Here is a 19,789-nt window from a genome sequence, read left to right on the forward strand (position 1 = left end):
AGTAAATAGGAATACTTTAACTATATGGTAATAGGAATACTTTTACCTATTTTTATGCCTTTAATTTCTTCCTCTTGTCTTATTGATGTTGATAGCATTTCTAGAGCAATATCAAATATTAATGGGGAGACTAGACATCCTTTATTTACTCCCAAATTTAATGGAAAAGGTTCTAGTGTATCCTGATTGTGTATAATTGTAATACAATTGCAGTATGTGAAGATAATTTTAGGGTTGTGAAAAAATCTAGATTAAAATCTAGATTTAATTGGCCACCAGGGGAAATCCCAAATAAAATACCCAAGTCAGTCTGGAAATTTATGTTAATTTAATTAATATAGAGGGAAGGAATTTAACGAGAAGGAGGGAAGAGGATATAGGATTTCTCCTGCCTGGCCTGTGCCAGGGGAGTTTAAAATCCCCCACCCCCAGGTCTCTGAAGAAGATTAGAGGCTTCTAAGAGGATAAAGTTGGAAAAGTAAAGGAGGGAAACTCAGCCAGAAACTCACCACTGAACCGGACAATAGCTTGTAGCCATGCTAAGATGCCAAAAAGCCCAGCACCCTGCTATCAGCCAACTCTCCACTGCCAAAGGTACCAGAGGGAGGAAATGAGCCAATATATAGACCTTTCACCCTTGTGTTCCCTCCTCTAAATACCCATTCTTTTAGAGTTCTCATCTTCTTTGATTAGATTATATCTTTAGAGTTATTTAATACTTCTTTGTTAAGTTCACCTTTTGTGAGTTACTTAACTTTTTTGTGATTAATTTAACCTTTATAGTTACTTAACATCTTTTTGTATTAAGATCTTAAAATAGACAACTTGAAGTTCTAGATTCACTATAAGGTAAGAGTTAAATACCTTCATTGTTCAGTCAGGAGATTACAACTTTATCTTCTACTAAAGTACGTTCTAAGTAGGGTGGAGTAATTTAATGTTCTCCCTGATTTTGTTAGACTAAGTATATTCATTGTTAAAATCAGAAAATAGCTAAATCCAATCTCCACAAGTGTGAGGGAAGGGAAAGAATGGAATCTTCCATCCCTGCTATGTCAGGATCAGAGTGTGGTAAAGATGGAGTTGAGTCAAGGAGAGAGAGAGAGAGAGAGAGAGAGAGAGAGAGAGAGAGAGAGAGAGAGAGAGAGAGAGAGAGAGAGAATGGATTGTCTTCCCTTTCAACTCTCCCTGACACTGATTGCCTTTCCAGACCTTAACTTCTGTTCCCTCAGAGATTAAACATGCTTGATACTGTTAGCTTCCTTCTCCCTGGTGAGAGAGATGTCACTTCTCTCCCCCCAACTTCAAGTCTCTTTCTGGATGTAATGGAGTCAGCCATTTGTTCTTATTTAAAATGTTCTAAATTAAATTTTAAACTGTATAATGTTTCCATTTGGTTTTAGATAAATACTTTTTATGATACTGAAAAATCATAGTGCCTCTACTTGGTAGGATTTTTAGCATGAATGATTACATTACTTTGTTGAAGACTTTTTCCTATATCAGTTGTGATGATCATATGGTTCAAGATGATCTGACTTTTAATATGATTAATTATGTTTATTAATTTCTCAATGTTAAAACAATCTTATATTACTAGAATAAATCCCACTAGGTCATAATGAATGATTTCTTGAATAAGTCACTGTAGTTGGCTTGAGAGTATTTTGTTCAAAATTGTTGAGCCAATGTTCATTAATGATATTACCCTATAATGTTCTTTTGGTGTTTTATATATTCTTGTTTTAGGTATTAAGATTAGGGTGACTACATGACACAATATGATATGATGTGATATTATATACTTTAGGGTTTTTTTGAGTCAAACCTTTAAGTTTCTCTTTGGAGCTAATATTAAAGCAATTCAACACATGATATGTTAGTTAAACTGAAGTACTTGGATACAAATCTAAAGTATCATTTAGTTAAATACTGGAGATTGCTGAAGTGTAGTCAAATTTACATTGTTTGGTTTTTTTATCGTATGGTACCTTGAATATATGTAGTATGTGTAGTGTTATATTATTTGACCTGGCCTTAAATCTTTCTTTCTCCGTCTCCACTAAGATTCTAGTAGGGTATTTTCTCTCACAGTTTTTGAGAATAATTTGTGAACTATGAGTACTGTTCTTTAGAAATTGATAGAACTCTTCTCTGAATCCATCAGGACTAGGGTTTTGTGTGTGTAATTTGGTAGTTTCTTTATAGCCAGAACAACCTCCTTTTCTAATATTTGGATTTCAGATTCCTCTTTTGTATTTATTTTTTACTTATTTGTTGGCTTTCTAACTTTTTAAATGAATAATCAGTTAATTAATCCATTTTGTTTTATTTTGTTAAAAGTATGTTTGTAAGGACATGATTTTACTCCTGTGGATTCACCTCAGAAATTTTGGAATGTTGTTTCATCATTATAATTTTCTTTTAGATGGTTATCAAATGTTTCTATGATTTCTTCTTTGATCCAGACATTATTTAGGTTTTCATTGTTAACTCTCCATCTGGGGTTGTATTTTTTGCTTGTGGTCCCTAAAACAATAATAATTAATTCATCATGACTTATAAAGAATATATCACCTATTTCTTTTCTTTTCACATTGATTTGCAATATCTGTGTCCTAGTACATGGTAAATTTTTTTAATGTTCCCTGGAGAAATATAAATATATATATATATATATGTATTCCTTTGTTCTCCTGTTTAAGAGTTGTTATTTAGTCTTTAACTCTAATTTCTCTAAGACTTTATTTAGTTCCATATTTTCCCTTTGTTTTTCTTTCTGATAGACATCTAAAATTGATAGAGAATTATTGAAATCTCCTCTCACTATTGTGTTAGTATGTCTTTTTGAAGCTCAGATAAGGTATCCTTTGTGAACTTGGTGGCCAAGGTATTTGAAACTTACAAATGTATTACTAATATTGGATTATTGTTTATAGTTCCTTTCAGCGTAACATATTTTTTGTTTATTCCTTTTTGTTTTTTGAATGATAAGCAAGATCAGCTTTTTGGGATTGATTTAATGCAGGTATTTTTTTTCATGCCCATCTTTGTTTTTTAAGTTTGGTTCTTGTAAGCAACAAATTATAGTTTTGTTTTCTTATCCAATCTGTCACGTTTTTACATTTTTATTGGATTGTTTAATCCTTTCACATTTAAGTTTATGAAAATCAGGATTGTATTTTCTTCTATCTCTCATATTAGAGTTTTTTAAGTTAAGATTTTCCCCTCTTCTGTATACAAACTACCATGTTTCTTCATTTACTTTATTTTAATCTTTTTTTTTAAGGAGGCTGTTTCCACTGGCTTTCTTATCCTCACTTCTGATTCCTGCTTCTCATTTGTTACCTTTTTCCTTTAGAGGAATAGTTTACTAGGACCTTTTCTGTCTTGGTTTTATCTAGTTATATGTTTCTGTCCCTGACACGTTTTTTTTTTCCTTTTCAGTCAAATAGATTCCCCCTTTACTCTTCCTCTTAAACAAGTTCTAGTCATTTGTTTTAAAATTTTTATTCTCATGACCCTTTCCAAAAAGGATTTTTCTTGATCTCTTCATCGTCCTCTTTTTCTATCCACCCTAGACTCTCATCTTTGATTCCCTTAGACTTAGTGGAGTGTTGTCCCCCTTTCCACACACAGTGTCCTATCCTAGAGTTGTGTTCCTTCCATGTTGGTGTCCTGGGATTGTCTTCCCCAGCACCTGCTCTCCTGGGCATTGGAGTTGCAACCCAGCAGTATTTTGTTCCTGAAGATTTACTAGGAAATATCTGGAGCTCAGAAATTTGTTTTCTACAGTTCAGGAAAGAGGGAGAAGGACTATAGTGTGGGAGCTGTGTCTTGTTCTTGCATCTGCTAGTGTAGTCTCACCCTGGTAGCTTGGAACGTAGGGCTGGTGTGTTGTAGAGCCTCAAAGTCAATGAGTGTCAGTTCAGGGGTTGTTGAGATTTTTTTTAAAACTCTCTTTTGTTGAAGACTTGTTTACTTTCTTTTAGATTCTGTATGTTCTAGACCACAGGAAATGGCTGAAGTTGCTTTATCTTTGGTCCATAATATTTTGGGAGAAAGGGATTGGGAAAAGATGATTGAAAAGTGATGAGGATAAGATAAAATTCCTAGTTCTCCATCCTTTTGCTCAAGTAACCCAGCAGTCTACCAGGAATACTTTAAAAACCAAGTATCAGGGGCTTTTTCTTAGTTTTTGTTCCTGTTGACTTCTCTGCTGCATTTTTACAGTTATAGTTTACACTATCTTTTTCTGGACACCCTCATCAGAGGCTTTTCCTGACACTGTTATCTCGTGGTTCTCCTCTTGGCTATTTTGTTGTTGTTGTTTCCTTATCTGGCTCTTCATGTATGTCATTGGAGATATTCTCCAAGACTGTACCCTTTTCTATTCTAACTCTCCACTGTTTTCCTTAAATAACTACCATGGGTTTAATTATTTCTCTATAAATTAGTCCCTGTTGTATATGGGGTATCCCTAAAATATGAGTGCAGTTTTACGTTTTTGTAGCTTAAAACTGCATTAACATTTTTCTGACACTATCTATACAGCCCCATCTTTTCCCAGTGTGCTATCCCACATCACCCACTGCCTATCACACATTCCAAACCTGATGACATGGAGTTATCTCAAATGTACACAGTCTAAAAGAGAACTTTTATCTTGGTCCCCAAGCATATTCCTCTTCCAGACTTTTTGTTGAAGGCACCACCAATGCTCCAGTCTTTTAGATTCATAACCTCAAATCATCTTGGATTCCTCACTCTCCCTCAGCAGTTTCCAGATGTTACAGTTTCTATCTCTTCTCACAGAGCCACCACTGGAGTTCATCACCTCTTGGCAAGATTATTACTCCTAATTGTGTTCTCCATGTCCCAAGATTTTAGCCACTACAGTTTATCCATTCAACTGCTAAAGTGCCTGTGCTTAAGCTCAGGTTTGACTCTGCTACTCCAGTGGCTTCTTCATTTCCTTGAAGATCCAGTATAAGCTTCTATGCTTAGCCTTTATAGCCCTCCACTACCTGGTCTCCATTTAACTTTCTAGTCTAATTGTTCATGACTCTGTGAACTAAATGAGCCTTTGCACTTTTTATCACACATAATACTCCATCTCTCATTTGTGTTTGCCTTTGCCTTAGTTGACCCCACACCTGGATTATTTTCTCTTTTTACTCTAAGACAAAACTCAAGTACTACCTCCTACAAGAAGGCTTCCCTGATCCCAAAGACCATCCCTGCTCTCTTCTCTCTATTTATTCTTCTTATGCCCATATTTATTTTTCTCATAGTTTGGTATTTTATACTTTGTTCTTCTTATAGTCTGTTTATGTCCATATTTGCATTTGGCTTCTTGAAAAAACAGAGCTTTTTTTTTGTACCCCCAGATAAGTGCTTGTTGACTGTGTAGCTGCACATTTTGTAAATTCCATACATTTAAAGCTTTACATAACTAAAATCTGCTAGTAATGCAATTACTTTTCATGGAGTTGAAATAAAGTTAATATTAAATTTAAATAAAATATATTTTCAATCCTATAACATTTTGGTACATTTTTAATTTCTTGATTTTATTATCATTCCCTTCACCCTATTATAGAATGCCAATTTTAAGTTTACCTTTCAATGTCCCATTTAAACTTCTAAGATTGTAAGTTACCGATGAGATACCTATCTGAATGAGAGGGGAAATTTCCATAATAATCAAATCAGAAATCTATGCCAGTAACAAAACAAACAACTTAATGGTATTATTACCAACAGAGTCTCTTCTGATAGGAAAAAACATTATTTGGGGCTGATAGGAATTTTGGAAATCTGGATGATTATATTAAAGGTAGCCATCACTTTAGAATAAGAGTCTCATTACATGATAACATTCCTTATTATTGGTGCTAGAAGAGAAGGAATCATAAGTTAATTAGAATTTGATGCCCCAAAATGCCAATGCTTCCTAGTATATATATATATTTTCATATATATAGGTAAGATGCCTCACCTACATGTTATCAATTTCAGGCAAGGCAACTTAAAATTTATTAATAATTTTCTCTTTGTTTTTTTCCCTATTCAAAGCTTTCCTTGGGATCATAAACAGATTATTCTTATATCATACAAAATTTTAAAAAGGAAGTAAATTCATATGGCATTATTTACTCCAAGGTCCCAAACCCTCATGGAAATAATACAATAGACATAACTGTCCTGTTCCTTTTTTCCCATAGAAACACAAAAGATCAAGGTCACTGAGAAATAGCTAACCCCTTCCCAAAGGATAGGTGGATCAGAATTTTAATTTGAGGCAGAGTGTTATTGTGGTGGTGCTAAGGGGCAGGCAAGAATAAAGAAATCACATTGTGATGAAATACCTCAAAACCTGTCATATGATATTGACAGAGGATGTCATGTGCCTTTGTGCCACATTTTTCATGGTGCCTGTTGGATAATGAAAATAAAGTTTAAAATTTCACCGTATGAAATGATGACCCAGAAGCCTAAAACAGTTAATGACTGGAAGTGTATAATATTGGGGAAATGAAATTCTAGGCATTTTTATTTTCTTGTATTTTATTTGGAATGGTTTTAATTCAGCACGAGTTTCACTTTTTTCCAGAGGTGTTGGTTTGTAGATATGGAATAAAGTATGTCAGACACACATAATGCTTTACTTGTTTTGCTTTTTTGGTATTTTTTGTATTTGTATTTTTTTTTTGTTACAAAGACGTGTACTATGGGGTAAAAGAGGGTGTAGGTGCATTACAGTGAATTACTTGGAAGTACATATTAAGAAATATTAACAGAAACATCTAGATGACTCAGTGGATAAAGAATTAGGCCTGGAGAGAGAGAGAGGAGGTTCTGAGTTCAAATGTGGCCTCAGACATGTTCAAGGTGTATGACCCTGGGCAACTCACTTTATCCTATTTACATAGCTCTTACTACTCTTCTGCCTTGCACAATTACTCAGTACTGAATCTAAGATGGCAGGTAAGGGTTTTTATTTTTAAAACTATTAATCAAATATTTATAATTAAAATCCATTTAAAAAGTTTTACCTAATAGCCCATAGCTCCTCTCTGTTGTACAGGTCTATGAGTATAGATCATATGTTTTCTTTTTGTTGTTGAAAAAAATGGGCATTTTGAATTGATATTTAAGAATATTACTTTCAACATTACTATGGCTTTTCTTACTCTTCCTTACACCAGAATTTATTTGATTCACATTCCTCACTTGTACTTCTCATTTGCGATCAAATTGACCATCTTTTTCTATTTCTTTTCCTCCCATTGGTTCCTTCCTCTTTAGGCTTTGCAAGCCAGAAATACAAACAGGAGAGATAGGTTATTATTCATAGGTAGCATCTGTTCAATTGAGTTTGTATGCATGATGTAGTTTTTAAAAATAGACACAAGCAGAACAGGCCTGAAAAAGCTAAGCAAGCAATATTTCTATTAGCAAAAAAGAGAATGAAAATACTATCCATGGAACTCATCTAAAACCATTATAAATATGTTTACATCTGGACCAATAACTCACCTCATGCTGCAATTTAAAATTATCTAGAAACTTTGCTAGACTATTAATTAGATTTCATATATATTGCCTTTTTTCAAGGTAATCAAGAAAAGTGACCATATTTGTTATCTTGAACTAATAATTATAGTCATCTAGTTTTAAAATAGGTAGCCTAACTGGTCTAAAAGGATGTAAGCTCATAGCATTGCTGATGATCTTATGCTAAAATTTTAAAAATCCACTCCATTTACACTAGAAAAAAACAAGAACAATTCATATTTTTAACTGTAGGAGAGGGCTCACCACATATATCCAGTGGACTAGAGAATTCAACCAGGACTTATGGTTAGGAAAAGTCATTTTAGCCTTTTTTTCTGTCCTAATTCCTTGTCTATAAAATGTCCTTTGATAATTGCTAAAGAAATGGATCTACTAAGAATGGTTTTACCTCCTGTATAATTGGTGGAAGATAGATATTCAAAGAATCAGATATTTTTATAGGAAGGTATTTCATGAGTACATATAATATTGGAGGAATAGAGTCAATTATAAACTTATGCTTAATGTTACAAAAGGTGTGGAATGATTTAGAAAAAATATTATTTTATTTTGATGACCTGATTAATATTATTTCAGAATTTATAAGAGCCCTACAGTGATGAAAGCATTTTTTATGTTGATTAGATCCATGATGAATGAAGCTAACTACCATTTGATCTTACCTTATTCTATGTAATTATTTGTGATTGTTCCATTAATCTTCTCTCATTGATCTGCCCTCCTTGTGCTTGAGGCCTTCCTTTTTTCCTTTAAATGTCCTGGATAAGCCACTGTCCTTTTCCGGTTGTCAGTCTTTTGTCTCACACCAACCAATAATAATAATGATAACAGAAGTTATTATGTTCTCCTGAAAGAACTTGCTTAAAATACCTGCTCTTGATTTTCCTGAATATCTAGTCCTTTAGAATCTTCATTCTGAATAGCAATTTCATTAAAACTCAATAGTGAATTATAATAAACAAAAAAAATCAACCTTTAGCTATCTTCAAATTACTGAATTTTTTGGGTTATTTTTGACATAGTTACGATACAGTAATAGAGACATGTATACACAGATACATTTCTCTCCTACAAATCTTCTCTTGGCATAGGGAGTTAATGGAAATGGAATAGGATGTGCAACAGAATTGAATTGGGAACATCTAGGTTCTGGTTTCCTCTTAGCTGTTTAGTAGTTGTGTTAACATTTGTCAAGTTACTTTTTACTTGTTTTCATTTTCTTCTATGAAATGATGGAGCTGAACTAAAAGTTCCAAAGTCTCTTTTGACAATATGTTTTATGAACTTACTATTTTTGTCCTTAGTCATGTGAAACTTTCAGTACACCACTGAGTCATGTAGAAAGGAAACTGAGGAACAATCTGAATCCTTATTCCTCATACTTAATGAAAATTGTGTTTTCCAGGAGATTGGCTAATTATTTTGATAGTGCTGGCAAATTTGTCATACCTTCTGTCGAACGGATGAATGAAATTTTGAGGAGGAAGAATAATTCATTTTTCTTTTTGAATTAAGGTTGTATTTGTTCCCCTTTGCTTCATTATTCAATTATAAGGTGCTAAATTAAAGCTGGAGAAATGAGACAAAAGGAAAATGCAGCAAGTGGAATAATCCAGCTTATCTGGTCTACATGACCTAATATATCACATGAACCCTTCTATTTCCTGGCATTTTTGTAATATAGATCCATTTACAGACTTAGCAATGAGTTTCAGAGTCAGTCCTGAAGGCCAAGTGGAGATGGGGCCCATTTCTTCTAAAAAAAATCACACACTTGGAAGAGAGCAAAAACAAAAGACAGCAAGGACTAACAAATAAATACACAAAGTACACAAGTGTGTTTATTACATTTTGCAAGCACTTTGTTCTACATTTCAAAAACGCCACCATCAAGCTGTTGGCACATTTATGTACAAAACAGATTAATTGTAATGCCTGCTACAAAGCATTCTTTGTGAAAATACAAACTAATACCAGAGAAAAGCCAAAAGCATCAACATCATTACATGAGTTTAAAAGACAGTTTTTAAAATTATCACAAACTCTTTAAGACACAGAACTGAAACACTACAACAGAGAATCAGAAGGAGGTTCATAATACTTTTTGTTGTTGTTGAAGAACTGTAATACTGCACATATCAGAAAAGTGTTGATCCGGTAAGACAGCCTAAGTGTAGAAAAAAAAATACCCCAAACCCAAATCCAAAACCAACCCCAAATCAATCAACTAATACTACTAAATGCAGGACCATGCCACAAATAACTAGAGTAATACCCCCTCCCCCCACCTACTACAAGATTTTAAAATTCACTGGTGATGCATGATTAGTTATTGTACAAAGATGTTTAGTCATGAACCTTTATTAGAAATGCACTTATACTGAGAATTTCACAATGGTCCAAGAAGTGCACAAAACTATCTAGGATTTTTAACACTGACAAAAATGTCTTGTCAGGCTACATCAATTTAAAAGACACTTTACAGCATTCTTATAGCATTAGAAATAGGCAAAATAAAAGTGAAAATGAACACCAAATTTGGTCCAATAATACTGAGTGCTTTTTTCCCCCAATCTTTTGATTACAGGTACTTCTTTGAAAAGAATATGACTGACCTTTCAGTTGAAATTGACTTACTTAAAATAAAACTCCAAATCTATTATACATTTCCAAATAATAAGTTCCATAGTGGCTTCTGACCTCACTTTAAACACACAACAGGCAAATTGATGGATGTCAGAAAACTGCAAGCAAAGCTATTACATTTAGGGAAGCCTTTATAACATGTCCTGTACAGTTTTAAGTAGCATTCATAGAGGTGCAATCCGTCAAAATTTTTAAAGCAGGTAAAAAGACTTCTGAGGGGTAAAAGTGCTATGTATTTTTGATATATCACTTTTATAATTGTAATGAAATCCTAACTTCAGCACGTTAAATCACCTTTAATCCAGCCGAGCCATTGGTCTGATCACAAAGAATTACTTAGTTGGGCAGCAAGCTGTTTCTAGGAACAATTGTCTACATATGCTGTCTTTAAAAGGTAATCATGGTGTCACATCCTTGGAAAAAGGCAAGTGGCCATGCATTATTAGCATCACTGTCTACATGCTCACAACAGAAACAAGAAAAATCACCAATAAAACTTTGAGAGAAATACCCTTTAAGAACATCAAGAATAATACAATGTTAACAAAGATAAGAAGCACTTTTTTTTACCTACTGTTACAAATTTAGAAATTGCACCTTTAATTGTTGAAAACATTACCAAGGACCTGCAGTCAAGATGGCGATAGATCCATCTGGCAAGAGCTTCAGATTTCAAGGAAAGTCATCATTGTGTCATCTCTGTAATATTGTACGTATTGTACAACAATGGTCCCTTTGAAGTATACCTGTAGTTACTGAAATCAAAACTAAAAAGTATAAAAAAGCTATTTTTTTCTTTTCAAAAACATAGGAAACAATGCAAAAGGTGTTATGCATAACACATACAAAATGATTAAAAAATCAAACAAATCTTCATATTTGACAATATTAGTATATTTGATCTGACAGAACTAATTAGTTGGAGAGGATTCAGGAAAGGCTGGATAGGAGCTTTGTAGGAGAGAATACAATCACATAAAATTAACTAATTAGGAAAAGAAGTGCTTAACAAGAAAGACTTGGATGATTCACTAGTCACCCCACCTATCTTACTTTTGAGAAGCACTTTTGTTTTGCTTAGAAATGGTTTGGATGGCCTTTAGTTAAACAAGAAAGCATTCAAATGTTAGAAAGGAGAGAGATGGTGATTTCCTTATGTGTAGGCATTGAGTCGTTCTTTAGAGCGGGTAGAGTGAATATCATGAAGCTCCTGCTCCTCCTTTGATTTGATGTCCTCATACTTTTGCATTCGGCAGGCATCTTTCACATAGGCCCAATTGGCAGACAGAACCATAAGGTAATGAACCTATCAAAGACAAAAACAATGCATTACCAAAAAAAGAAAAAAAAAACCAAACCAAACCAAACCACAAAACATATAAACAAACAAACAAAAAAAAGATATTGGATAAAAACCAAAAACTTAGTTTTCACAATCTGATTTTTAGGTCCATTACCTTACTGAATTTAGACAACTGACTTAACCTCCTTGAGAGTCAGATTCTTTATCTACACAGTGATCAGACTGTATCTCTTCTCATTAATTCTGTCTCAAGTATTTATTGCCTATTTGTGACAGGGCAAGTCATGGTCTCAGTTTCATTTTCTTTGAAAAGGGAGAACTTCATAAAAATTTTTTTAAAATAGTGTTTTGGACTCCATTTTTTGAGTTCCCTTTTCCTAAATTCTTTGATCTAAAATCTTTTGTTCATTTAAACATGTAGTAAGTACTTACTATGTGGTAGGCTCATTCATACACAAGTATGTTAAACAATTTAATTTTCAAGTTTCTTTAAATTAAGAACAGATCAGCCAAGGGGGGAGGGAGAGAACTGATGAGGAGAGAAAACTAAATAAATAAAGTAGAAGGAGAGGAATTTTTTATTTAAAATGAGAAACTATTCTCTTTTCTTAAGAACGTTACCTTACCTTCAGGCTTTCCATCCTTAAACTCTTTTCCTTTTTAAATTTGAAATGATCAAAGTTTCCTGCCATAACAATCAGTTCTTGACTATAACTCTTTATCACTTATCTTGATAAGTTTTAAAATATAACTATATATAAATCTTATTCTTCAATTTTCCATTTTTCTTCCTATGGATAATCATGTTTTAGATTTTTTGTATACAGTATAGAATTTAGCACAGTATTAAGACATATGAGGAAGAGTTCATTCTATGATCTAATAATGAAGGCACTTTGTTTTTAACAACTGGTATCTTATAAGACATCATGTTATCACAAACCCTCAGTCTTTACTCCATCATGTAGCCTGCCACCATGCTGAGGAATACATCACTTGGATTTCAAGAATTTGAAAAAAAAACAAACAGTAGAAATACTAGAGGAAGTAAACAATCTAAATTTCTAATCCTAGCAATGCAAATTAATGCCTACTTACTGTCACCCTAAATCACATTAGCTAATACGTAAATTAGCACAGCTTCAAAGACCCAGAGTCTGAAAGGCTTTGTCAATTCCAAAATGGAAAATATGATACTAAGCCCACTAGTGCTTTTCAACAGACCACATGAAGATATTCATTGCTAACAGATGCACCACCACTGAGATATGTAACTAATAATTTTTTGAGCTGAGAGTTTTTTGTTTGCTTGTTAGTTTTTAACTCTTCTGAAGGATTAAAGGATGAAGAGAAGAGAGTACAAATTTTTTTCTACCATAATTTTCAAAAAACTGGAGATGACTACTTTTATCTCCAGGAAGGTTAAAAAATAAAAAAAAAACATTACTTTATGCTATTGAATAAGTAAGATAATTAATACTGAAATAATATAATTTTGATGGGATAAGATACTAAATAAACTAAGACAAAAATAAAAACCACTAATTTTATTATTTGATCATTTATTTTTCATATCTATACTTGTCACATTTGTATAGCAATTAATTTTGAAAGTGCCAGACTTTCAGTGGCACTGGTGTGATGAAGGGTTATTTTCTAGGTTCTTACCTGTTAATGCATATGGCATGCTGATAATAAGGACTACTGATTCCTTAAATGATTGTCTCAAGACATTCTGATGCCACCATTTCATTTCCTTGCTTAAATAATGTCTATAGCTCAGTCATATTTTTTTGGTCTTCCCTTTCACAGTGTTTATGAAAGATTTTTATTTAATATCTTAAGTGTTTTTTAAGTACAACTTTGATAACTGCTGCAGTGTAAGACAAAAACTTTAAATCGAACAAGCAGAGGACATTAAATGGCTATTTCTACAGATTTATATGTGATTTCTTTCAAAGTGACTTAATGTTAGAATTTTCTAGATTTAGCAGCTACCATGAATGGATTTTAAATCCCATGTACATTTTTATGTTTTTCATTGTGAGACATCTCTTTGTTTTCTGGCATGGTCCAGATTCATTGCAAGTTTTTAAGCCCTTGCAGGGTGTTCCTCTCTCATGTGCTTTTCATTATCTGCTTTCCCAACTTAATTAGGATGCAATTTCTAAATGTCCTAAATTATTTTAAAATGCTCACCTTGTTTCCCATTCCCATCATTTTTTTTATTGCTTTCCTTCCTCTTTAACAAATTTATTCAAGCAACTCTTAAAGAAGGCTCTCTTTTGGCTTTTAAAAGAATGCTATCCATATATATGTATCCATATATCCATATGTCATAACTCTGCTGGGTTTCTACTCCAAAGAGATAATAAGGTAAGGGGAAAAAAAATCTTGTACAAAAATGTTTATAGCCACACTCTTTGTGGTAGCAAAAAATTGGAAAAAGAGGGGGTGTCCATTGATTGGGGAATGGTTAAACAAATTGTGGTATCTATTGGTGAAGGAATACTATTGTGCTGAAAAGAATAATGAACTGGAGGAATTCCATGTGAACTGGAGCGACCTCTAAGAATTGATGCAGAGTGAAAGGAGCAGAACCAGGAGAACATTGTACACAGAGACTGATACACTGTGGCACAATCGAACATAATAGATTTCTCTACTAGCAGTAATGCAATGATTCAGGACAATTCAGAGGAACTTGTGAGCAACATTGCTGTCCACATCCAGAGAAGAACTGTGGAAATGGACACGCATTAGAAAAATACGTGATTGATCATGTAGTGTCATAGGGTTAGGATTGGAGTTTTGGTGTTAAAGGATCACACTTCTGCAGATATGAACAACACAGAAATAGGTTCTGAACAATGATGCATGTATAAGCCAGTGGAACTGCTTATCAGATTCAGGAGGGGGAGGATAGAGCAGAGGGTGGGGGGAATCGTGAATCATGTAACCATGGAAATATATTTTAAATTTTTAAAAAGGCTCTCTTATTAATCTTTTGTATGCCTCCACTACACAGAATACTGAATGGACGAACATATACATGCATATATTTCCTTGAGTGATATGCAATCATTGTTACACATTGTATTTTTTTTAAATAGCAGAAAGCAAACACATTGCTATAAATTCATTTTCTTGTCATGTTTTTGGAAGAGAAGAGAAAAATCTAGATCTGACTAGATTTCATCTTTGATACCAAATAAACTTTTCCTCTTTGCATCTGCTGCTCTGCCAGATTCCAACTCCAGGGAAGAAGATGCCTCTCTTAGGAAAAACTCATCACTTTTAATCTCACCATAGGCTGCTAACTCAAGCCTTGAGTCTATCTGTCACCTTCAGCCTCCTCTCTCTTCTAATCGAAGGGCTGGAAGGTAGAGCACCAAATTCCCTCTAATACCTTGCTTTATAGAGGGCAGAAACTGGACCCTCAACTGACCTTGCAGTTGTTGCTCTGCCTCAATGCTCCCTGACATCTCTGCTCTCCCATTCCAACTCCCATATCTTCCCCCCTGCTTTTGTGTGATGTCTGCTTAAATTTGATTGTTAACTTCTTGAGGGCAAGAATTCTCTTTTTATGAATTGTATCCTCATCAACTGTGATAGACTTAGCAACTCTCAACTATACAATAATTTAGGACAATTCTGAGGGACTTATGTCAAAGAATGCTCTCCACCTTCAAAGAAAGCATTGCTGTAAGAGTCAGAATGCAGATGAAAGCATATGATTTTTCAATTATTTATTTGATTTTATGTTTTGTTCTTTTGGCTTTATAAGATTGCTTACAATGAACAATATGGAAATAAATAAATAAATAAATGAAATTATATCCTCAGCACTTAGCACAGTTTCTGGCACAAAGTATACACTTAAATGTTGATTGGATGGATTGTAAACAGGAACTCTTATTCCAATCCACCTGGGGAGAAACTGATCAAGAAAACTCAAAAAGTCTGGATTATATCTCAAATTTTCAGATGAGAGACAGTATGGAATCTCAATATTTCTTTTTCTCTTCACTCATCCTCACACTACTTTGAAAATTCTCACCCTAAGGTACCTCTTCTTCACCAACAAACTCTTATGAAGTAATATTCATTCCCTTCTCAACTACTGTTTTAAATTTTATATTTCCCCAATTATATGGAAAAAAGTTTCCTACATTTTTCAAAGAATATTAAGTCTCAAATTCTTGCCCCTCACCAACCCCCAAACTCTCCCCACACAAGATGGTAAGCAATCTCTTAGACTATATGTGCAATCATGTAAAACATTTTCCTTATTAATCCTTTTGTGGAAGGAAACTCGAACTTAAAAATTAAGAAAGTAGAAAAAGTTTGCTTTGTCCTGGATTCAGATGCTTACAGTTCTTTTTCTCTGGAAGCAGATGGCATTTTTTATCATGAGTACTTCAGGATAGTTGGTTTATTGTGTTGCTGGGAATAGCTAAGTTACTCACAGCTGTTCCTGGTAAAATATTACAGTCATCATGTACAGTGTTCTGGTTCTGTTTATTTCACTCTGTTTCAGTTCATATTAAGTCTTTCCAAGTTTTTTTCTGAATTCCTCTTATTTGTCATTTCTTATAGCACAATAGTATTCCATTATAATCATATACTATAATTTACTCAGCTATTCTCCAGCTGATGGGTATTTGATTTTTAAATTCCTTTTTTTGAGCTCCTCCATTCTTTTTTGTGCTTAATATCAATTTATATTTTTTCTTAGAGGTTGAATGTAGTAGTAATGACTTTGTTTTCCTTTAAGAAGTTAATTTCTAAGTTTTGGTCTTCCCTATAACCAAAATAACTTTCTTTAATGTTTCTTTTTTTGTTTGCTTATTTTCCATCTTTCTTCTTTTCATTTAATTAAAAAAAAAAGGTTAAAAGCTGGATTCTGTTCCCTATTTTGAGAAAAAACAGCTGGGAGAACTGGAAAACAGAATGGAGAAATTAGGTTTAGATCAATATCTTATTCCCTATACCAAGATTAATTCAGAGTAAGTAAATGATGTAAATATAAAGAGGGAAAATATAAAAAAAATTAAGTGAACATAGAATAGTATGCCTATAAGATCTATGGGAAAGGGAGGAATTTAAGACCAAGCAGGAGATAGAGAACACTACAAAATGTAACATAAATAACTTTGATTATATTAAATTTAAAAATTTCTGTACAAATAAAACCAATACAATCAAATTTAGAAGGGAAGCAACAAATTGGGGGGGGGGTTATAACCAAAACCTCTGACAAAGTTCTCATTTCTGAAATTTATAAGGAGCTAAGTCAAATGCACAAAAAATACCAAGTCATTCCCCAACTGACAAATGGCCCAGGGACATGAATAGGCAGTTTTTAGATAAAGAAATCAAAACTATCAATAAATACATGAAAAAGTATTCTAAAATCCCTCATAATTAGAAAAATGCAAATTAAAACAATGTTGAGGTACTACCTCACACCTAGCAGATTGGCCAAAATGACAGTGAAGGAAAATAATAAATGCTGGAAGGGTTGTGGCAAAATCAGGACACTAATACATTAGTGGTGGAGTTGTGAATTAATCTGGCCATACTGGAAGGCAATATGGAATTATAACCAAAGATCTTTAAAAGAATGCATATACTTTGATCCAGCAATACCACTACTAGGTTTATACCCCCAAAGAGATAATAAGGAAAAATACTTGTACAAAAATATTCATAGCAGCATTCTTTGTGGTGGCAAAAAATTGGAAAATGAGGGGGTGTCCATCGATTAAGGAATGGCTGAACAAATTGTAGTATCTGATGGTGATGGAATGTTGTAAGGATTAATGATCTGGAGGATTTGTATATGAACTGGGAGAACCTTAATGAACTGATGCAGAATAAATGAACAGAACCAGGAGAACACTGTACACAGAAAGTAAAACACTGTGGAACAATCTAATGTAATGGACTTCCAAGATGGCATGATGAAAGAAGAGGCATGTTTAATATTTTCTTATCCTGTGCTGTGATTAACCTCAAGCACTATTTTTCCCCTTTGGAAATGTGACCAAGGTTTCCAGTTCCCATGTGGCTGCAAGAACTGGTATTTGCTAGTGCTCCTCTTTCACCCTGAAACCTCACTTCAGAACTACTATCTGGAACTGCATATGGGGAATGCAATAAGAGTTGCACTCAGAGCCAGCAAAGGGACCCCTACAATCTCCTTCTGAGCATTTATCCAACCCCTCTTGCCATCTGTGGCTGAGAGCTCTAGAAGCCTTTACCACTACTTCAGCTGCACCCAGAGTCTATTGCCTTGGAGGGGCCTCCCCTAGATTGTTGCTTTGTGCTCCACCTTCACCCCAGTACACTAAATTCCATTTGTCAGACTTCTAAGTTGTTTTGGAATGAAAAATTACTTTATCCCATCATTTTGTGGGTTATGCTGCTCCAGAATTTGTTCATAAGGATTTCATTATAGTTTTGGGGAGGGTGATTTAGTAGAGATTAGATGGGCCCCTGTTTCTTCTCTGCCATCTTGGCCCCAGTGTTCTTTTTGAATGCTGTCAACTCGTTTCAATTTCAATTTTCCTCTATCTATTCTAATGCAACTCTTCTCTCAAAGATACTGATTAACCACCAAATGTCCTTTTGCCAGGTTTGATCCTCCTTGTCTATTCTACAACTTTGAGACATTTTGCCATCATGTACTTCTACATACTTCCTTCTTCCCCGGCTTCCATGTTTTCCATGGTTTTACCTATTTCAACTCTCATTTGCACTTGATCTGGCTTCTCAATCATCTCTCAGACTTAAAGTATGGCTCTCTTAAGGCCAAGTTTTCTCTTTCAGCACTTTTTCTTTTAGTGATTTCAGCTAGTTCTATCGTCTTTAAGGAAATGCTCCTCAATTTATCTATCCAGCCCCAAACTCCCTTCCAAGTAACAGTCCTACACAAGCATCAATTCAAAGATAACTTTACTTTGATATTCCTATGGTATTTCAAATGCTATATTTTGAAAAAGCAATTTAACCTTCCTTTCCCTACATCCTAACATTCTGATCCCCTGTCTATTCTATTTCTCTTGAAAGTACTATTATATAGCCGTCCACCTTATTTACCTTCCCTTGCTTGTACTCTTGTAAAAGTCTCCTAACTGATCTCCCTGTTTCCATTTTCTGCCTTCTTCAGTTCATCTTTCAGACACCAAACCAAGTCCTTTTTCTAAGGTGCAAAAAGATCTGACTATATCACTCCTGAACTTAAAAATCACAAGTGGCTCCTTATTATCTTTAGGATAATGTACAAAGTTTTCACCTTGATAGGTAAGGTCTTCTACAATCTAGCTTCTACCTTTGTCTTCTTTTAGGTTCATTGGGCATTTCCTCTAGGAAGTCTTCTAGAATCTCTGACATTTTGCTGCTATCTCTCTTCTAAATCATCTTGTATTTATTTCCATGTTCACATGTGGTAGTTTACAAATGGAATATAAGGTCCTTGCAGGTAATTATTGTGTCCTTTTTGTCTTTGTCCCAGTGCCCAGCACAATGTTTTGCACAAAGTAGGTGCTTTTGAAAAAGGCTTTTGTGAAATTGCTATTAGATTTACTAAATCAATGCAGTCATGGACCATAATAATTTTTCTCTCTTATTTTTCAGTATTTCCTAATAAAGAGACATCAAATGTAAGGAAAATGTTCCTTTCAACAATACGTGTGATAATGTGTTGGCATTTTGAAGGAAAGTATTAGATCATCTTTATTTCTTGGCACTAATTAGGAGAAACTGCTCTAATGAATTCTGAGACACTTCTGAAAATTCTTAAGAATGTTCTAGGGGGTTACAATAACTTAAATAACACTATGACTAAGTAGCAGTGGGTACTGACTTACATTCACAGAAAGTTGTTTTCTGTGCCTTTGAAACACAGGATTGGTGGGGGGGTGAGTGGGACTGCACGGCTACATAGGCTAAGTCTTAAGGTAAAGTCTCATTTTGGTAATAATAATGCCCCCCCCCCCTTTAATTGCCTGGTTCAGTGCTGATTTGGTCTGAAATCTCTAAGGAAAGGAGGAGAAGAAAGGGTAAAACATATATATGGTGGTCATTGTCTGATTTTTCAGAGAAGAGTCTACCACTAGACTGGCTTTAGCCTCTACATTAAAAATGATGGCACCTGTCTCTAAGCCTTTGTCTTCCTTGGGGCAGGCACTTACGAGGCAGAGTGTACTCCTCTCACTTCTATCATTCACAGGAACTAAAATGAAGCATTAGAGG

At 34.1% G+C, this 19,789-nt stretch overlaps 1 protein-coding gene across 3 annotated transcripts in view; it reads right to left on the minus strand.

Annotated features, from left to right (window-relative positions):
* Nucleotides 1–9,396: 9,396 nt before the first annotated feature.
* GPM6A (glycoprotein M6A) overlaps nucleotides 9,397–19,789 on the minus strand; it is a 507,062-nt gene continuing 496,669 nt past the window's right edge. For all 3 annotated transcript variants that reach the window (XM_056802931.1, XM_007496095.3, XM_007496094.3), the window contains exon 7: nucleotides 9,397–11,533. In XM_056802931.1, coding sequence (XP_056658909.1) covers nucleotides 11,381–11,533 — 153 coding nt within the window. In that variant the 3' untranslated portion in view covers nucleotides 9,397–11,380. The remainder of the gene's footprint in view (nucleotides 11,534–19,789) is intronic.

The sequence above is a fragment of the Monodelphis domestica genome, chromosome 6, assembly GCF_027887165.1.
Source record: "Monodelphis domestica isolate mMonDom1 chromosome 6, mMonDom1.pri, whole genome shotgun sequence".
In the NCBI taxonomy this organism is placed as follows: Eukaryota; Metazoa; Chordata; class Mammalia; order Didelphimorphia; family Didelphidae; genus Monodelphis; species Monodelphis domestica.